Source organism: Aquila chrysaetos, chromosome 17 (assembly GCF_900496995.4).
Source record: "Aquila chrysaetos chrysaetos chromosome 17, bAquChr1.4, whole genome shotgun sequence".
NCBI lineage: Eukaryota > Metazoa > Chordata > Aves > Accipitriformes > Accipitridae > Aquila > Aquila chrysaetos.
The window spans coordinates 28,865,759-28,882,641 of record NC_044020.1 but is presented as its reverse complement, the minus strand read 5'-3'; the positions used below and the strand labels follow the sequence as shown (position 1 = coordinate 28,882,641).

At 38.5% G+C, this 16,883-nt stretch overlaps 1 protein-coding gene across 2 annotated transcripts in view; it reads right to left on the bottom strand.

Moving 5' to 3' along the window:
* SCUBE1 (signal peptide, CUB domain and EGF like domain containing 1) overlaps positions 1-16,883 on the bottom strand; it is a 254,966-nt gene that overhangs the window by 161,292 nt on the left and 76,791 nt on the right. For both annotated transcript variants that reach the window (XM_030041173.2, XM_030041174.2), the window contains one exon: positions 692-826. In XM_030041173.2, coding sequence (XP_029897033.1) covers positions 692-826 — 135 coding nt within the window. The remainder of the gene's footprint in view (positions 1-691; positions 827-16,883) is intronic.

The following is a 16,883-nucleotide window of genomic DNA, read 5'->3' as shown; positions in this document are numbered from 1 at the left end:
TAGCTATGCTGTTTTCTTTTCTCCCTTTCCACTCAAACTTGTCTTCCATGTCTGACATGTATAGAAAAGGGAGAGCTGCTTATTCTACTCAAAATCAGCAGTAGACAAGGATCACAGTTTTGGAAGGATTCCTTATTTCTACTGCTAGTGCATAGGCAACAGAGAAGCAGTTTTCTAATCCACCCTAGACAGGGTAGTGAACCAAAGAAAAATGCTGTGTCAATATAATATCAGCCATCATCAGTCTGCAATGAAGCAATGAGTTACATGACTAGCAAAAAAACCATAACCTGTATAAATTCCAGAAGCAACAAGCTGTTCATTTTGATTTAAGATACCATGCTCTCCAAGGTGGAAGACAGGTGACCTATTATACAATAAACAGATGAGAAATTTTTAAGTCTTGGAAACTCACAAGCAGAAAATTGCCATTTGAAAATCTGCCTCTGCCTGCCCAAAAAGCCTGCTGTTTGAACCAAGTATAATTTCTATGTCAAACTAAAGCCTTTTCCCCTGTCTTATTTATGGCTCTGCTACAAGTTTGGGTAGCAGAGAAATCAATCCATTCCAACCAACCAGTGAAATGATTTTGGGAGCTCTGTGGATAAAAAAAATCCCCCCCAAACAGTTTCTGCATTTCTGACTGAACACAGTTATTCTAAAGAGCACAATTTACACACTGAAAACTTACCAATGGAGCGATGAATGCAGGTATGCTGGTTATCACTCAGAAAAAAGCCCTCTTTGCATTGACATTCATAGCTGCCCATAGTATTTACACAAATCTGCTGGCACCCTCCATTGTTATCCTGACACTCATCAACATCTAGAAGAGAGAAGGAAAAAGAAATGCAAGATGATGTACAGATTCAGAATATACATCTAGAAGAGCAAGGAATCCATGAAAAGGCACACTGTAAATTAAGCTAATGAAAACTACCCGAACCCCATCAGAGTTAATCCAAATTAATCCATCTTTTTCCTGCATCCTAGGTTTAAAGTTAACATAAAAAAACAGTGGGGAGGGAAGTCCAGCTAAGTCTCCATGCATTCTGAGCTGCAAATTGATTTCCAATGCACAATGAATGTTAACGTCCTAAAAAGGCTGTGACCCCATCTGCCAAGTGTGGTGTTGCACTCTGTCATTCCCACTCCACTTGGAAAGACATACTTCAGGCCTACAGTAATTTCTAGCAGGGGTAGCAGGCAAACACAAAGGGCATTACTGGGTGAAAAGAGTCTTTATAGAGTTCTGGTCTTGAACAGAACAGCATGTTTCAATTACTGGAGTCATAACCCCCTACTTTGTCAGTTTGTTTAATGTTGTTTAATGAAAAGAAGGCTTCTTAAATCTAAATGTTCCATGTCTGTATTGTCATTTTAATAGGCAAATATATAAAACCACAAAGGCAGCATTAGCTACTGGCTGTTTTGAGGGTCCCTGCCTACCCCCCATCACTTCTATTTGGCATAAAAGTTTTTATGCTGTTGTGTTAGGAGAGATGTATGTTTCAGCATTGGGAAACCACTGCCACTAAAATATATCTGATCCACATTCAACCTTGCAACTCTCCCGTTTTGCTCATAAAAGGTATATCATATCCATTTTCTGTTTTTTCTTTGGATAAAAGCAACTCACCACCTGAAAAATCCATGTTTTCCTTTTTATGGAGACTCTGCAACCAGTTATTTCACAGTATGTGCCAACATGTCAGCAAATGAGTTGGTGTGTGTTTTGCTTTCATTTTATTTTTGGAGAGGAGAAAAAACACAACAAAGCTAAATGATCCACAACATTCAAAATCTTAGAAGAGCTGGCACAGCTCCTGCAGAAATTAATTCCTCCAGGACTGGCCACAATACACTAAGGTAAAAGCAAGCTGCTTTTGCCAGTACTCTTGCAGGCAAGGCCAGGAAGCTCTGAAATGCTGCAGACACTCAGCCAGTAACTAATGCAGGAACACCAGCTAGTTCAGCAGCTTGCTTGGCTGAGCCTGCTGTCCCTATTTGTGCTGGTGTGCTGCCTGTGCTTCATGTGACAGAAACTGTAGCTCTTCCTCACAGAGTAAAAAAACTCTAGGGTAATTACAGCAGTACCCAGGGAAACCAGACAGTCTCCTCCTGTCTTGAACTACAATGGAAGTGTGTAGACAGTCCTTCACCATTTTTTATTTACCAGGAAGTGTTAAGCACTATTGCCTCAAATTTTCTGCATCAAAATCCTCCCTGCCTTCAATTCTTACTCTTTTCCAGATTTGAACCTTTTCATAACCCCATCAGAGCAATTCGGGAGCGCACAGGAAAAGGAGAAGTGAAGACTTTCCTTGCCTACCGCAGTATAAGAAGGAAAGATTCAAGTAAGCCAAATTTGTGAGACCCTTCCTCTGTGAGCCAGCAGGCCTCACTGCCCTATTAGTGCCAACTGAAACTTGTTACTTCAAAACAGCACGCTGGAATCTAGATCCTGCTCGCTGGAAGATTAGTTGACCGCTTACTGAAGGAAAAAGTCTCAGTTGGTACATGTGCAAATCCCAAAATTTTGCTACAAAGTACATGGCCTTCCCAGAGCTCTGTTTATAGTATCACAAAGCAACTTGAACAATTGCCTTCCAGCTCTGATGAACAATCTGAAACAAATGCAATGATTAATAAACATTTTTTTCTCCTCTTGATAGCAAATGCTGGTGATTTGCCACTTCCATAGAGACAGCTCAATTTACGATCAATTCCCAAATCCATATGCTGGAATAAAAGTTGTTACAACTTAAACTCTTTAAAAAGTTTTACCATGAGGAATTTCTTCCAATTGTTTTCAATTACTTGCCTCAAAATTACTTTAATATGCATTTATGAAGAGAAGGAGTTGAAGAAAGGGAGCAGCTGGGATCTGGGACTACTATATCACTATCTCCATACTACATGCCTTCCAATAAAACTTGGCCTCGTGTTGTAGGATTAACATTTTCTCTTCTCAGGCCTCAACCCTACAAGGGTCAGGCTTTTTGGAGCACTTTGTATTCCTGCAGTCTTAAAAGGCAGTATTGCTTATTATCCACCACACCCAGCAATCTATTGGACATGGCTGCCTGGAAAATATTTACTGAATTATTTACTTGACAAACTTTCTTTCCAATAAAGTCATTCTATGGTCAGCTATTACTAACCCAGTTTAGAGAATGGGGTAAAATAAGTCTTCTCAAGTTAGGAGAGAGAACTCCATCAACTCCAATGAGCTCAAGCTTCAGTAGATCTGGCAGAATAATTCCTTCACATATCTGAACTTTTTCAAAGCTCACAAATGAAATAGCTGCCAAAGAGGCTTTTTCTTTCTTTCATTGTTTGTGCAACTCTTGTTCAATGCAGCTCAAGTTACCCAGCTGAACATGTAAACATCAGTAATGCAGCATATGTGAGACTGCATTTTGGACCAGATTTTCTAGAGATTAAGTTCCACATAAACACCAAAATAAGTAGCCAGGTTTTCAATAAAGCTCTTCTGGCTCCAGTTTTGGAGGCTCCACATGTCCAACTGGGCTGTTGACTGTTTTGAAAAACTGAGGGTGGATCCTCAGGCGCTTTAAATGTTGCCCCTCTGTGTGACAGTTTACACCTGCTGGAGACCTGCACCCCAGGGCCTAACTCTAGACATAGGAAAAAGGTCACTTATGATGTAAAATCCCTTCACGCAAACATCTCCTCTAAGCCCCAACTAAACCCATTCTAAAAACTTTTAAATTTATTGAGCACAAATACAAAGCTCACTTGCTTTATTACTCCACTCTTTATAAAAAGGAATATTTTTTTTTTAGAGCAGACAGACATGCCTTCTTTGGCAACCTTTTGCACAAAATCAGCTACCACTGGTCATCTTATCCAGGACCAGGGTTGTCTCCCTGAGGATGGCAGCCCCAAGACAGCAGGTGCAGGTCTCCTTTCCTTTAAACTGTTTTATGGAAACTCAGAACCAATTCCTAGGCTCCTTGTCTGGCAAAAGTTCTTTCATCCAGCTTGGACTCACCACCTGACAGTGTAATAATTCCTAGAGTACATTATCCACTGCTTACAGGAGAGCTGAGCCTCAAAATCCTACTGATGATCCCAGGGTGGAAGCTGGAGCAAGGTTTCAGCAAACCTACACAATCCAAACTCACAAAAGGATGGAAAAATGTTCTCGCCTGAGCTGAGCTCAGATAGTAATCCCACATGGCTGCTCCAACCCTCATCCTCAAAAAGAGGACGAAAAGCTAGGAGAAAGTGAATATATGTCCTTAAGCCATTCTCTGTAACACTCATCACAAAGAACTGTCCTGTGATTACATCTACCAAAGACAATCCCTGATGGAAGCATCTAGAAATAACTCTGTTTCCACAGCCCTTAACTACTCCTTACCAGTGCAAACAGCTAAGATGACAATCAGCACAAGAGCTAGAATTGCTTATACAGAGTTTAGACCAGAGTGACAAACCTATGTTTCCAGGGTGATGGAGGCCTGGACTTCAAATTGGCCAGTCATCATCAAGGACAACAAGAAATAAGGGAAGAGCCAGCTCAGGGAGAGGCTGGGAAAGGAGAAGTGTCTTTCAAAAGAGAAGGAGCGATAATGGATGCATATATACATACATATATAGATATATCTATATCAGAAGCATTATGCAAATTAATGCATATCTGAATTTGCATAAGACCTCTAGCTTTTTGGCCCACTGCCTTCACATAGTCAAACCTGTGTTCTGTATCTTGGTAAGATGAGAACCTCTAGAGAGCGGTAGTGTGGAACAGCATCAAAGGGTAGGAAACATTAAAGTTGATAAAGATGGACGTTTTATTTATTAAATAAACAAATGCTTTCAGTTTCTCATTTAATTTATCTGATGAACTTTTCAGACTAGCTCCACTGGTATTTCACCCTCATCTGGCTCAGAGCTTGCCGCAGTATTTGGCCTAACGAAGCTATTCTGATTGAGTGTCCTATTTGGATACCACCGAGGCAGAAAGGTTTGCTAAGGGTACCTGAAACCAAAACCACAAGCAGGAAGACACAAAAGTAGAAACACTACACAGAGTCAATGTCAAGAACAGTATGTCCACTGTCCACTTCCTCCCATGATCTTCTCTTCCTTCTGACATTTTTCTTTCATGTCAGCATTTTCATAAGCACTTAAGCCCCTCGGAAATCTGAGTCTCATCTTCAAAGTCTCCAAAGCGTTTGGGAGTCACTTACTATAGCATTAAGATTCTTTGAAGAATTCTAAAAACAGGACTTTGACTCATGATCCAAAAAGCTGATCCTGCTAGTTTTTCTCTAAGCTACTCTTTGAAACTTTTCAAAGATTTCTCTAAGATGTCTATTTTACCAGTGCAGAACATCGTGATAGAGAGATGAACTACTGATAGCAATACTGTAGACCTTTCTCAAATGTTAGCAACAAACCACCCCTGAGGATATCTTGTATTTGTAAGAGAAATGATTAGCAACTGCAAACTTAGAAAATATAAGTGCCTGATTCTGGAATTTTAAAATCATCATATTCTGAATATTTCTAGTCAGAAAGCAGGCTGAAAGTCTTACTAAAAAAATCACATTCCTGGATTTACTACAGTCATCGTTATCCTTATACCAAAAGAACATCTAGCCCAGCATCCTCTCTTTGCCACTGCCCTGCAGTTGGTACTTAGGAGAAGACTGTAGAGATGGGACAGAACCACTGCTGGCATGCTTTCCCAGCTTTCAGCAATCACATACCTATTGACCTTCCTAAATCACTTGCTAGACCATTGTCCTGCTGGATCTTTCCTGTATGAATTTGTCTAATCTCTTCCAAACCCAACATGATGGGGCAATTACTTCTGCAATTTAATTAAGAGGTTACATAAAAAAGATATACTTTTGTTTAAGTTTTGTTTATTTGTTATTTCAAATGTGCTGCTTTATAGTCTGAATGAATGCTCCCTAATCCCATGATTGTGAACAGTAAATACTCATTCCCTACTTGCCTTTTCTGCATCTTTCTTGATCTTACAGATCCCCCTCAGCCTCATACTACCTACCTCATCTATTTTGAGCCCTGAAGCACAGCAATACACAAATATGATCATTACAGAAAGAATAAAAATTACTTCAGTGTATCACATTTAAAACAAAAAGTGCTCATTTCTAGAAGTTAACCTTAATGACAGTAACATTTGGCACATGTTCCTCTCACTTCTCTATTCCATTCCCTCCAAGTACCATGATGCTCTATTGGAGCGGGTGTCTTGGAAGATCTGATTTCAAGATAGTTGTGGAAGCCCAAGGAGTAAATCTGGCATGTAGGAGTGAAGCAAGTGGTATCAGATTAGAGGCTGTAGGCAGCTGTTCCTGCTGGAAGGGTTATACAAGTAGTGACATGCTGTCAAGGTAGGGAGGGTGATACATTGCATCAGCTGAGGGGGCCATGGAAACAGGAATCATTGCTAATTGAAATAACTGCTAAATCATCTTTCTTAGACCAACTTTATATGAGCATGCAAAGGGAAATATTAGAAGAAAGACACACCACTATCTATGTAAACAGCATTCATATCTCCAGGAGATCTGAAGTCAGACTTCACCAAGAATTTAAAAGCAGGGCCCAAATTTTCCACTATTTGCACATAAGGCTAGAATTCCACTTTTTGTCCCCTTCTTTCAGAAATTGAAAAATCTGGTGAAGAAAAGGAAAAAGACACCACACCCTTGAATCCAGTACTTCAGTCACTACCACAGTTGCAGAAATCTTCACTAGAGCCCTTGCTGAAAGATGACACACTTGCAAAAAACCAGATCCTACAGTAATGAATTTTTACTGGAGTAGACATTAAAAAAAAACCCAAACAGAAAGTGTGAAAAATTACCTTTCCCTGAAAAATAAAGCACATTTTACAGAAGAGAAACATGAAGTACTAATCACAAGGATGCTCTTGGGTGATGAATACTAAAATCATTCTAAAATGATCAATGAATTGATCCCTAGAACCACTCTTCTCTTATGTACAAGGATACAGCACCTAAAATGATACCCATGATCTGTCCTGCAGAATCCTGTCTCTTAATGGGCTACAACCACCTATGACCTCAACAAGCACTGACTAGGCTTCTTGTTTGCCTGCAGAGTTATAAATGTGCACAGCTTGAAAAGGAATGCTTAAAATCTTTTTTCTCTAGCTATTTTGTGACACACAGTGGAATTCCTTAAATTTCACACTACACAAACACAGTGTAAATGCAGCTGCAACAGATTTCTTTGCTATGTATAGCATAGGAAATATTCACTTAATGCATGAGCTTAACTCTGCTTCATGGGATGCCTAACCATTTGTGGAGCTGAAGTAAACAGCCCCATGGACATTGCGTGAATGTTGCATCAAGTTCAAGTCTCTTGACGTCACTTGTTTATTCCCTTCTTAAACAACTGGGCACCACTGTCTGTCCTTTTAAGACACCAAAACCCTTTTCGCAGCTTTTAGCATTTCCAAATTAAACATTCAAGCCGCTTAATGTGACATCTTAGTTGTAGCTTCTATCTTCTCACTTGGTAATCATGGGTTTTTTTGACAGACACATACACATGGTAACCTCCTGACAACAGTGCCTAAACACAACAACGTTGCCAATCAATTATTTATTAATTAGTTATCCATTCTTCTGATACAGGGCTTTAAACCAGTTTTGTATTAATTTGATCCTGCTTCTTTTCATCTACAGTGCCACTGTCTAGGGAATGCCAGCAGCCTCCAGCTTGGCATGAGGCTCTTACTGGGCTCGGACAGCCACAGCCCCATTAGCAATAAGCTTGTAGTTCCCACTGACATCTAGCTGCATGTAGGGCACTCCAAGTTGCAATGCTGGATTAACAATCCTCCACAGACTTGAAAGAAGTTAATTACAGATGCAAACAAGCATCAGTCCTCATCAACTGAAGGAAAAATTTGGGACAAGTTGAGTGAATTATCCAGTCTATTATTATAATGCCCCTTACTTTGTCTTACCCCTGGGCTTTCTCTGGAGCATCATTAACTGCTGCAGGCTCAACTGAAGCAGTATTCTCCATCTGGGATAACTATTGCTTATACCTGCTTCTTTTTACATCTACTTATAGACCCTGCCAGAATCAGAAAAATTTGGTTTGGGTTAAGTCAAAACTGCTTTTTTGTTTGTTTTGATTTTTTCTCACAAAAATGAAAAGGATTTTGCTGTGGGTCAAACAAACCCTATAACTTGACAATAAAAATGAAACAATATTTTCATCTCAAGTTGGTAACATTTTCCAGGTCTATACAACATTTTGTTCCTGAGCTCTGGCAATAAAAGCCAAGGAAATGGCTAGATTAATTATTTTCTTTGTTATCTATCAGTAACACAGTTAGGGGATGCTCTAGATTCAGATGAGGGATTTTAACCTAAGCACTACAGCATCCAGTAGGCTATGAAGTCATTCTCACTCTCTATATTGATAATACTTGAAGTCCATGAAAAGTGGAAGAAATGGGAGAGTATGAAGCACAACCTTCAACACACTGAAAAGAGAACTCTACCAGGAGTTGAAAAACATTGGCTTAGTCAGGCACATAGCTACTCATTAAACTTTTGGGGAACAGAAAAATGCTGAAAATGTTTTGGAAGCACTGGAGTTGCTCCTGTAGGTCATATCAAAACAATTAAATTTTCCTGAAAGTATCTCCATTGGTGAAAAGTGTTTTATAAATGCAACCTCAGTTTCTTAATAGTTTCTGTAGATAAATCTTCAGTGAATGAATGCTTCATTTGACACAAAATGTTTGGGCAAATGGGCATCTATGCCACCTGGGAAATTAGTTCAGCATTTTTACTCTCCTAAACATGAGTAACACAAACCCCAGTATTTAGAACAAACATTGTCTCTGATTTCTCTTGACAGAAATACCTGAAAGATATTCAAGATCTTAGAGTAAGCATTCATTTCTTTTTTATATTGAATGGCAATACTAGCTTACCACTCAATCTAGTTGTGCTGTCTTACACAGTTGGATTTGTTGGTTAGTTTGTGTTGACCACCTGGTTTTAAGAAAACAGCGTTAGAAAACAGTTGGACACCTGTGCACCAGCTAAGCAGCAGCTGCCCATTAGCACATGTAAGCTGCAGTAAGTTGTGTTAGTGCAACTCAACAGATGAACACAATCAGCCTTGATCAGTAAGAGTGCTGGGAATTATCAATGAAAAGCAACAGAGGTCAAAAAACCTGACTTCAGGAACATCGTAACTATGTAAAGAAGGGATGAATTTAATAAGTTTGGAGCTAGCATGGTAATGTAAAGCTAAAACAAACAAACAACCCAAAATAAAACAAAACAAACAACTGCCTCATCCCCACCTTCTCCATAAAATTCACCAGAGCTGTATATTCTTTGCACCAGCACCTGGGAACACATAAATGGCTATGTAACAGTGTGCATTTTTTCTGAAACCAAAGTACGTAAGAGTCATGGCCTTCTATTATCAGTGTCCAATATATGAAGTTAATGCATCTACTCACTTTGCAGATAGGTTAAAAACCTATACAAGAGAGAAAACCTTGTGTTTCACACACAAGTTAATCTGTAAATGACAGGAATCATGAAGAGCTTTCTATAGGCAACTTATTCCACTAAAAGCCTTCTTACCTTTTACTCTAAGATATCTGATGTTGGAGGTACAAAATCTTAAGTCAGAGGGAAAACTATTTACGTGTTAAGGCAAATGGACTGACCGTCCACTGACAAATTCTGCAACTTGAAGTTCCTGAAATCACACGCAGACATGCAGCCTGTATTACAAAGTGGACACTTGTTGGAACCTTTGTATTTGGAGCTCAGCTTCCTAGAGTTCTTCTTTGAGTTCTGATTTCAAATTCAAACACTCAAAGCAAAACTCAGTCCGTACCCGGGATATTCATGTCATTTCAGAGCACAAGAATGAGTTTTCTCATTCTTTCAATTGCAGTCATCAACAGGCTGAGGTGGAGGTCCCTTCAGAAGCTAATCGATACTGAATTTATAATTAGGAGGAGTTCTTCCAGTTATTTTTCAAGTGAGTAAAATCAAGTCTCTCAGAATTCCCTAAGACGTTCCTACAAGGAGTTTCAGAGGTTTTTGTAAGTACTGAATAACAGTTGGTGGCATGTATACAGTGTCAGGCCTATTAAAGAAAGCACTGCAGTTGCCCAGGCAGCAGATATCATGACTCATATCTGGTGTGCGCATAGAAGTTTTGATGCACTGGGACCAGGGTGCTTAGCATCTTATTTAATCAAGCCCTAAACTATTCTAAGTCACACAACAAAACTCTGGCTCCCTGTCCTCTAAGTGACAGTCCACGCCTGTCACTACAAATCACTAGTGGGATCCAGAACCCATTCTTCACTGTCATATTAGTAATTTTTATTGTGTCTCTGACTAATTTCAGAAGCAGTTTCTTAGTTATGCCTTCAAAATAAACAACAGAAATAATTAAATAAGTGAAGTTTCTCAACTTTTTCAAAGGAAGTCATTCAAGCTCCCCAGTTAAGTCTAAATATACCAATGTATATACTCATGATATTGAATTGCAAAAACCGTTTTTCAGAAGGTAATACTGAAATATTGCTACTCTTTATTTGCTAATAAGTATCTGAAAAACATGACTCTAGTACTTTAATATAACAGTGTAAGTTATCAGTAGTGGAAAACTTTCCAGCCTGTATTGGTCACGATAGAAACACACTAGGAATACTTGCAAAAAATCACTTTAGGGATTTTTGTTGATTCAGATAGATACACAAAAAATAGATAACCTGACTTTCAGGCTGCTTGTATACTTATAAATGCATTACTGTCATTATAGTATAAAGATAGTGACTATATTTGAAATCAGGCACCAGATGACTTCACTGCTCTCCACTTTGGTGTCTTTTTGCAATCCATATGAATTCAGTGTTTTAACTGGATCTATGAAATTTCTAGGATTGACAGACACCATTCCATGAGGGAAGGCTTGAATGTCATACACATCTGAGTAGTAAACACACCCATTATAAGCTGAAAGCCTGCACCCTCAGGTGAATACATGTTCTCCCTTGCTTTAAGTAAGCACTAAACACAATGTGGCTCCCAAAGCTTTGGTTAATTTTAATATATTTTATAGTTTTTCTCTTAAGATATACATCAATATAGGCCACACTGGCTTAGAAATTTGCCATTATGAGAAAGTTAAGATGAATTAACAAAAGATACGAAACCAATACAAACAAGATAAAGCAGTAAGGATGCAGAATAAATAATGCAGAATAAAACTCTGGCTTTGCTGAACTAAGACACAGCCATATCAGACCAAATAAGAACATCCATATGGGATTTAACTGATTTAACTTATACATATTAACTTCACACTCTTAGCTGATTATTCTTTACTTTCCTGAGTGTTCCATGTAGAGAAATCTTTACTGTGATTGATTATCTCCTCCAGGGAGTAAGTATTTAAAAAAAAAAAAAAAAAAAAAAGACTCAGACAACAAGAAGACTTGCAGAAACAAGAGACTGAGATTGATGCTGCTGTCACATAGCTCCCAGTTTCTTAATTTATTATGACAGTCTGAGACTCTAACTTCATAGTTGACAGCCACCAAGATTTATTCTACACTTTTGATTATTTCCCCATACCTAAAAAAAAACCTTGGGCCTATGCTGATTTATACTCTCACTTGTTTTGGTACTTCTCCGATCACATTGGCTTAAGAAAGCAAACATATGGCAAATTAACATGTAAAGAAAGTTATATCTCATTTAACTCAGAAGATTAACGTAGGGTGACCAAACATTAGAGTACTTTTGAAGGAGGAAACTTTCAGATACGGAAATAGAAAAAGCAGGGTAAGAAAAGCAGTGTGCTCAGATCCTAGCTTCAAGAGGGCTGGACGTCAGAGGCCTTTCCATCAATCACAGTGAGAATTCCGTATTTTTATTGGATTTCCAGAGTGAACATGGACATATTTTCAAAATCAGTCTCGAATTTTATGCTCCAAACTTCTGATAGCAACAATCCTATTTTCAAAGGTGTTGATTAACTGAAGTCCGTGGGACTGCATCCCGTGAAAAAACAGGGAGCAGTTCATCTGAGCTACACTAAATATATACTTTAAGATGATGGCAGTCACGCACACAAAGTGCACTGAAGCACAGACTACAACATTTAAAGTAAGTGATTCTTAATTTGAGGGCTTCATAAGCTTTATAGAAATGTAGGGCTTGACTTCTTGGTTGTTAAATGTTTTTCAAATTTGTATGCAAACACCATGACAACAATTCTCATCTGTCCGTCATGTAACCTGCCATGAAGAGAGAAGGCTGCAATGGCTCAGAGTCTGGAAATTTCTACAGTTACCAGGTGTCATAAAACTAAATCTGAGGTTTAGAAGAGAAAGATCATCAGAACTAACATATTATAGTCCCATCTCAAAAGAGAGATTTAACTTGTATCTACAATTGTCTGCTACCACTTGCACCATGAAGACTCTCACAAGATGCAGGCAACCAAGTAATAAAAGTAAACACATATATACAGAAGTTGTATGTAAACATCTAATACAGAATTGTCTATAGAACATTTACTTATCATCCTAGCTATCCGTATTTGCTCAGCACCTAGTCATCAGTTAGCAGAAGGCACTGTGGAATAGTAGTACATGTTATAAAATCTGATGCATGCCACTGTACCACAAAGACTGGATACCTTAAATTGCTGTGATGAATCACAACTGTTATCGCTAATCTAATGTACAGACCAAGCAAGATTGATAAAAGATCTGAAAACAGTAATACAGTAAAAATTAGTTAGCTGAAGAAACATATCGGAAAGTAACTTTCTTTGTCACTTAGGCTTGCATCTGAAAAACAAAGAACTTTGAAAAATGCAGTCAAGTTTTTAATCCTGAAAGAATGCATTCGTCACTAAAACTCAGTTAGTAAAAATTCACTAAAATTCAATTTGCAGCATGGGTTTTTGTGTATGCACCCACTGCAGCTTGTCTGGGGGAGGTTCAGTAGCTTAATACCTCTGGTCCCCCATTTGCAGGGGTCCTCTGATCCCAAGGTTCTTACTATGCTCCAAGGACCCAATCGCTGCCAGTCATCGTTTGCAGAAATACAGAAAACATGAAGGTTTGAAACATACAGATATATCTATTGTTAAAACTTGCATTTCAACACTTTTCATCTTGTCTGTAAATATGTATTTATATACGATCCCATTTCCATCTTGTGCCTGGGCCCCTCACATTTAGAACAGATCCCCGCTACTCAACCACTGAGCCCTGATTTGGGAGTCTGGCCTTCTTCTCTTAAGACATAAAACAACTGCCAAGTCCTGAAGTTCTGCTCAAGCAAAACTCTCACTGGAATCACTGGAAATGAGTAAGAGCTTCAAGATTTAGATTAATAACTTTCTCTACAAAAATACCATAATTTTACATGTGTTTTAATAAAAATGAAGAGTTATGAAAAGAAGGCTATTAGGTATATTCAACCCTCCTCCGTCTGCCAAGGAGCTTAAGATTAGCAACCATGAAAATCTGGAAGAGAGTTTATGACTGATAATACTATTAGAGGCCCTGCTGATGTGCTAGAGGAGGACAACACTTAACTGTCAGCTCACCTAACAGTCTCCTGGAATTAGGAAAGAAGGGCAAGGAAAACTGGAAGACAGCCAAGAAAATGGACCATTTTTCAGCTTCTCTTTAAAGTATGTGTTTTTATGAAACTAAAAGCAACTTTCCAAAAGCTGTTTAGTTTTATATTTAAAATATTCACATTAAAGAAAAAATAAAATGTATCTGAACTGTTGGGAAACATAAAGAAAAATAAACATCAGTAATAGAAGCATTCATTTGGAGTTCAAGCAAGCAACACATTGTGCACAGCTGTCTGGAAAAGAAGAAAAATAAAGCTAAATTAAAAGGAAGACATTGGTCTCTTTAATCATACCAGTGATTATGCAATCCTAAATGAGTTATGTACTACTTCTTGACACTTTACATCTGGGAGCTTTAGAAATGATTTCTCATACACTTGCAAGTCTCCTCCCACTCCACGTTGATAGGCAGATTAGGCCATAGTCCCCCGTCCCAGTGTATACATTCAGACAAACAGAAGGGTAGGAATAGGTAGATTTTGGGTTTTAACTGTTTTGGGTTTGTTCTGAAAGAAAAACAGAGTGCTAGAACATTCACCGAAAGAGGATGAACAATACGATGTGATATACCTACATGTGTGTAGATACTAATGTTCTTTTTGTCATCTGAGCCAGATTGTAGATTACCACTACCCAGTCAAGAACGAAGCCTACATGCCAGGGTTAAAAACTCTCCTCTCTTAAAATAAACCAACAGATTTTAAAAGAGCACTGCAAGGTAGGAACTTGGGTTTAGATACTAACCTCAGACCTCAGAAGAAAAGAAATTGTGTGATTACAAACATGAACCTGATTTTTATACTGATTTGGGATCCCAAGGCCCGTTTTATAACAGGCAGATGTTACTCCGAGGCCTGTGACCATCCGCTCCTGGTTTGTCTCAGAAGTTTCTCCTTTAGCGGCAGGCTCCAAATGACTTGCGACTGTTGCTCTGCGCCACCCACCAGCGCTGGCGGACTAGTACCACTCCTGGAGCAGGTTCAGTTGCTCTGGGGAAAGTGCCACCTCTCCTTTCCCACAGGTGCTTCCACATGACTTAGTCACTTTGTCAAGAAATGCAAAATAGCATCTGAGAAGAGACAAATAAACCAGTAATGTCCATTTTTCAGGTGGGAAAATCAGGCCTCCTGCCCAAAGCACACCTTCAAGATTGTGGACATAACTAGGACTTTCTATTCAATTCTTTGCTACTGAATTCACAGCTGACACCGTGCTTGTATTTTTGTCTACCATACTGAACATTCAGCTCTTGCAGAACGCTCCATGGAATCTATAATGCACACTAGCAATTGCATTTCTGGCTTGATTTATAATCAGAAGCTCACTCTGCTTCCCAGGACTCTTCTTCATCAGTCACAGGATTAACTGCTGAAGAAACATAAACTATACCGGATCATCAAAACCTACTTCTGTAGTTATTTTCAGGAGGTCTGACACACAAGAGAATTAATTGAGATATCATATTATAGATGTCCAAATTTAGTAATTGTTATTTTTCTGTAAGAGAAACCGAAGTTACACAGAATATTTGAAATAAGAGTGTGTAAGCAGGGATTCAGAAGGGTAAGGATTCTATTCCTGGCTATGCGGCAGATATCCAGACATCCTGTGCAAAGATTGAGAAGTAACTTAATCTGTTTGCCCTAGCTCCTCATCTATAAAACAATGAAAATTTTATTTCTTTTCCTTACAGGATTTTTTGAGGAAAATCTATTAGTATTTACAAGGTGTTCACATATGTTCCTGTATCACAGCAATTAATACCACAGAAAAACCTATAAATAAAAAATGTCTCTGAATACATTATGATAAATTTTCTGTCCATGCTCCTTTGTATCTTTTTTGAAGGTTTCTAAGAAGAGTTTACAACTTCTTGAGCACACTTACTAATTAGAGAAATTATAAAGAGCAGAGGACTTTGTGAAAACTATGCTAATCTTTAGAAGAAAGAAGAGTTAAGATGAGCGCAACCCAGAAGGAAGAAGTGTGTCTGCAAAAAAGCAATGCTTACTCCCCATTAAAAAGGGACTATCACAAATCAGAGCTAAGGAGAAAATTAAAAAAACCCCACACAAAACAGACAGATGAGTAGCACTTCATAGCCATTCATATTTATACCTGAATAGATAAGCAAAAGAAAATCATCACTCCATGCAATACCATTCTTTAACCTGAAATACTTTTCACATCCAGATTTGGTTTAACAAACAGAAAACAATGAGTTGGGTCGATTTTTTAGGAAGAATTCCCTAACTATATGTACAAAAAAGTCTGCCTGCAGGAAAAAAGAATAGAAGAGCAGAATGTGGAGGAGGTATTACGTGGCTTTCTCAAGTAAGAACCAATGACAGTCAGCTTTTGTTGCTATGTATTTTTCTTGCACACTCTTCATTCCCCATTTTTTCACATTCTGATCAGAGATAGGTGAATTCCAGAAGGCTTGGAACAGCTGGAATATCAGCTGCTACGTGACCCCTTTGGCAAGGAAATTTTGCGAAATAAGGCTCTCTGCTTTCTGATCCAAATAGTCATGGCACTCTCTTCCAAATTCTATTTGCAGATGCTGAATAAATTTGTAAGACTTAGGCAGGAATACCAGTAAGAACTGCTTTCAGCAAGGTTTCTAGCAAGCTTTTTGTGCATAAATCCCAAGGATTAGTAATCCATGATAAGCTTCAGAACTCTCTTCTTTGGTGATGCTTCAGACCAACACAGCCTATAATACTCTCCCAGGAAGCTTACATTTTTATACAGTAGGAGAGAGATTAATGTAAGATAATGGTACTCCACATGAGAGTCCTTCAGGAGAAAGGAAAAATAATTCAACACTCTTTCTGAATTTCCCAGTTGGGGTAACCAAATATTGTCACACTACCTCATTCACTTCTGTGAGGTTACAAAAAAACCCCAGAAAAATCTAATTCTTCACAGCAGCCTTTTTTGGATTTGATGACTCTTGCATCTTCTTTTTCATCTTGTCTTCCCTAGAAGAAAACTATACCTTTTCTTTCATTCTTCTGGCATTAGCCATGGCATTAGCCATGTTAGACTTCATGATCCTTATGGGTCCCTTCCAACTGGAGATATTCTATGATACTATGTTTTCTAGATCACTCATTATTCTCACTGCTCTCTTTTGGCTTCATCCAAGTGCAATGCCCTAAACTGAACAGTCCGCCACCAGC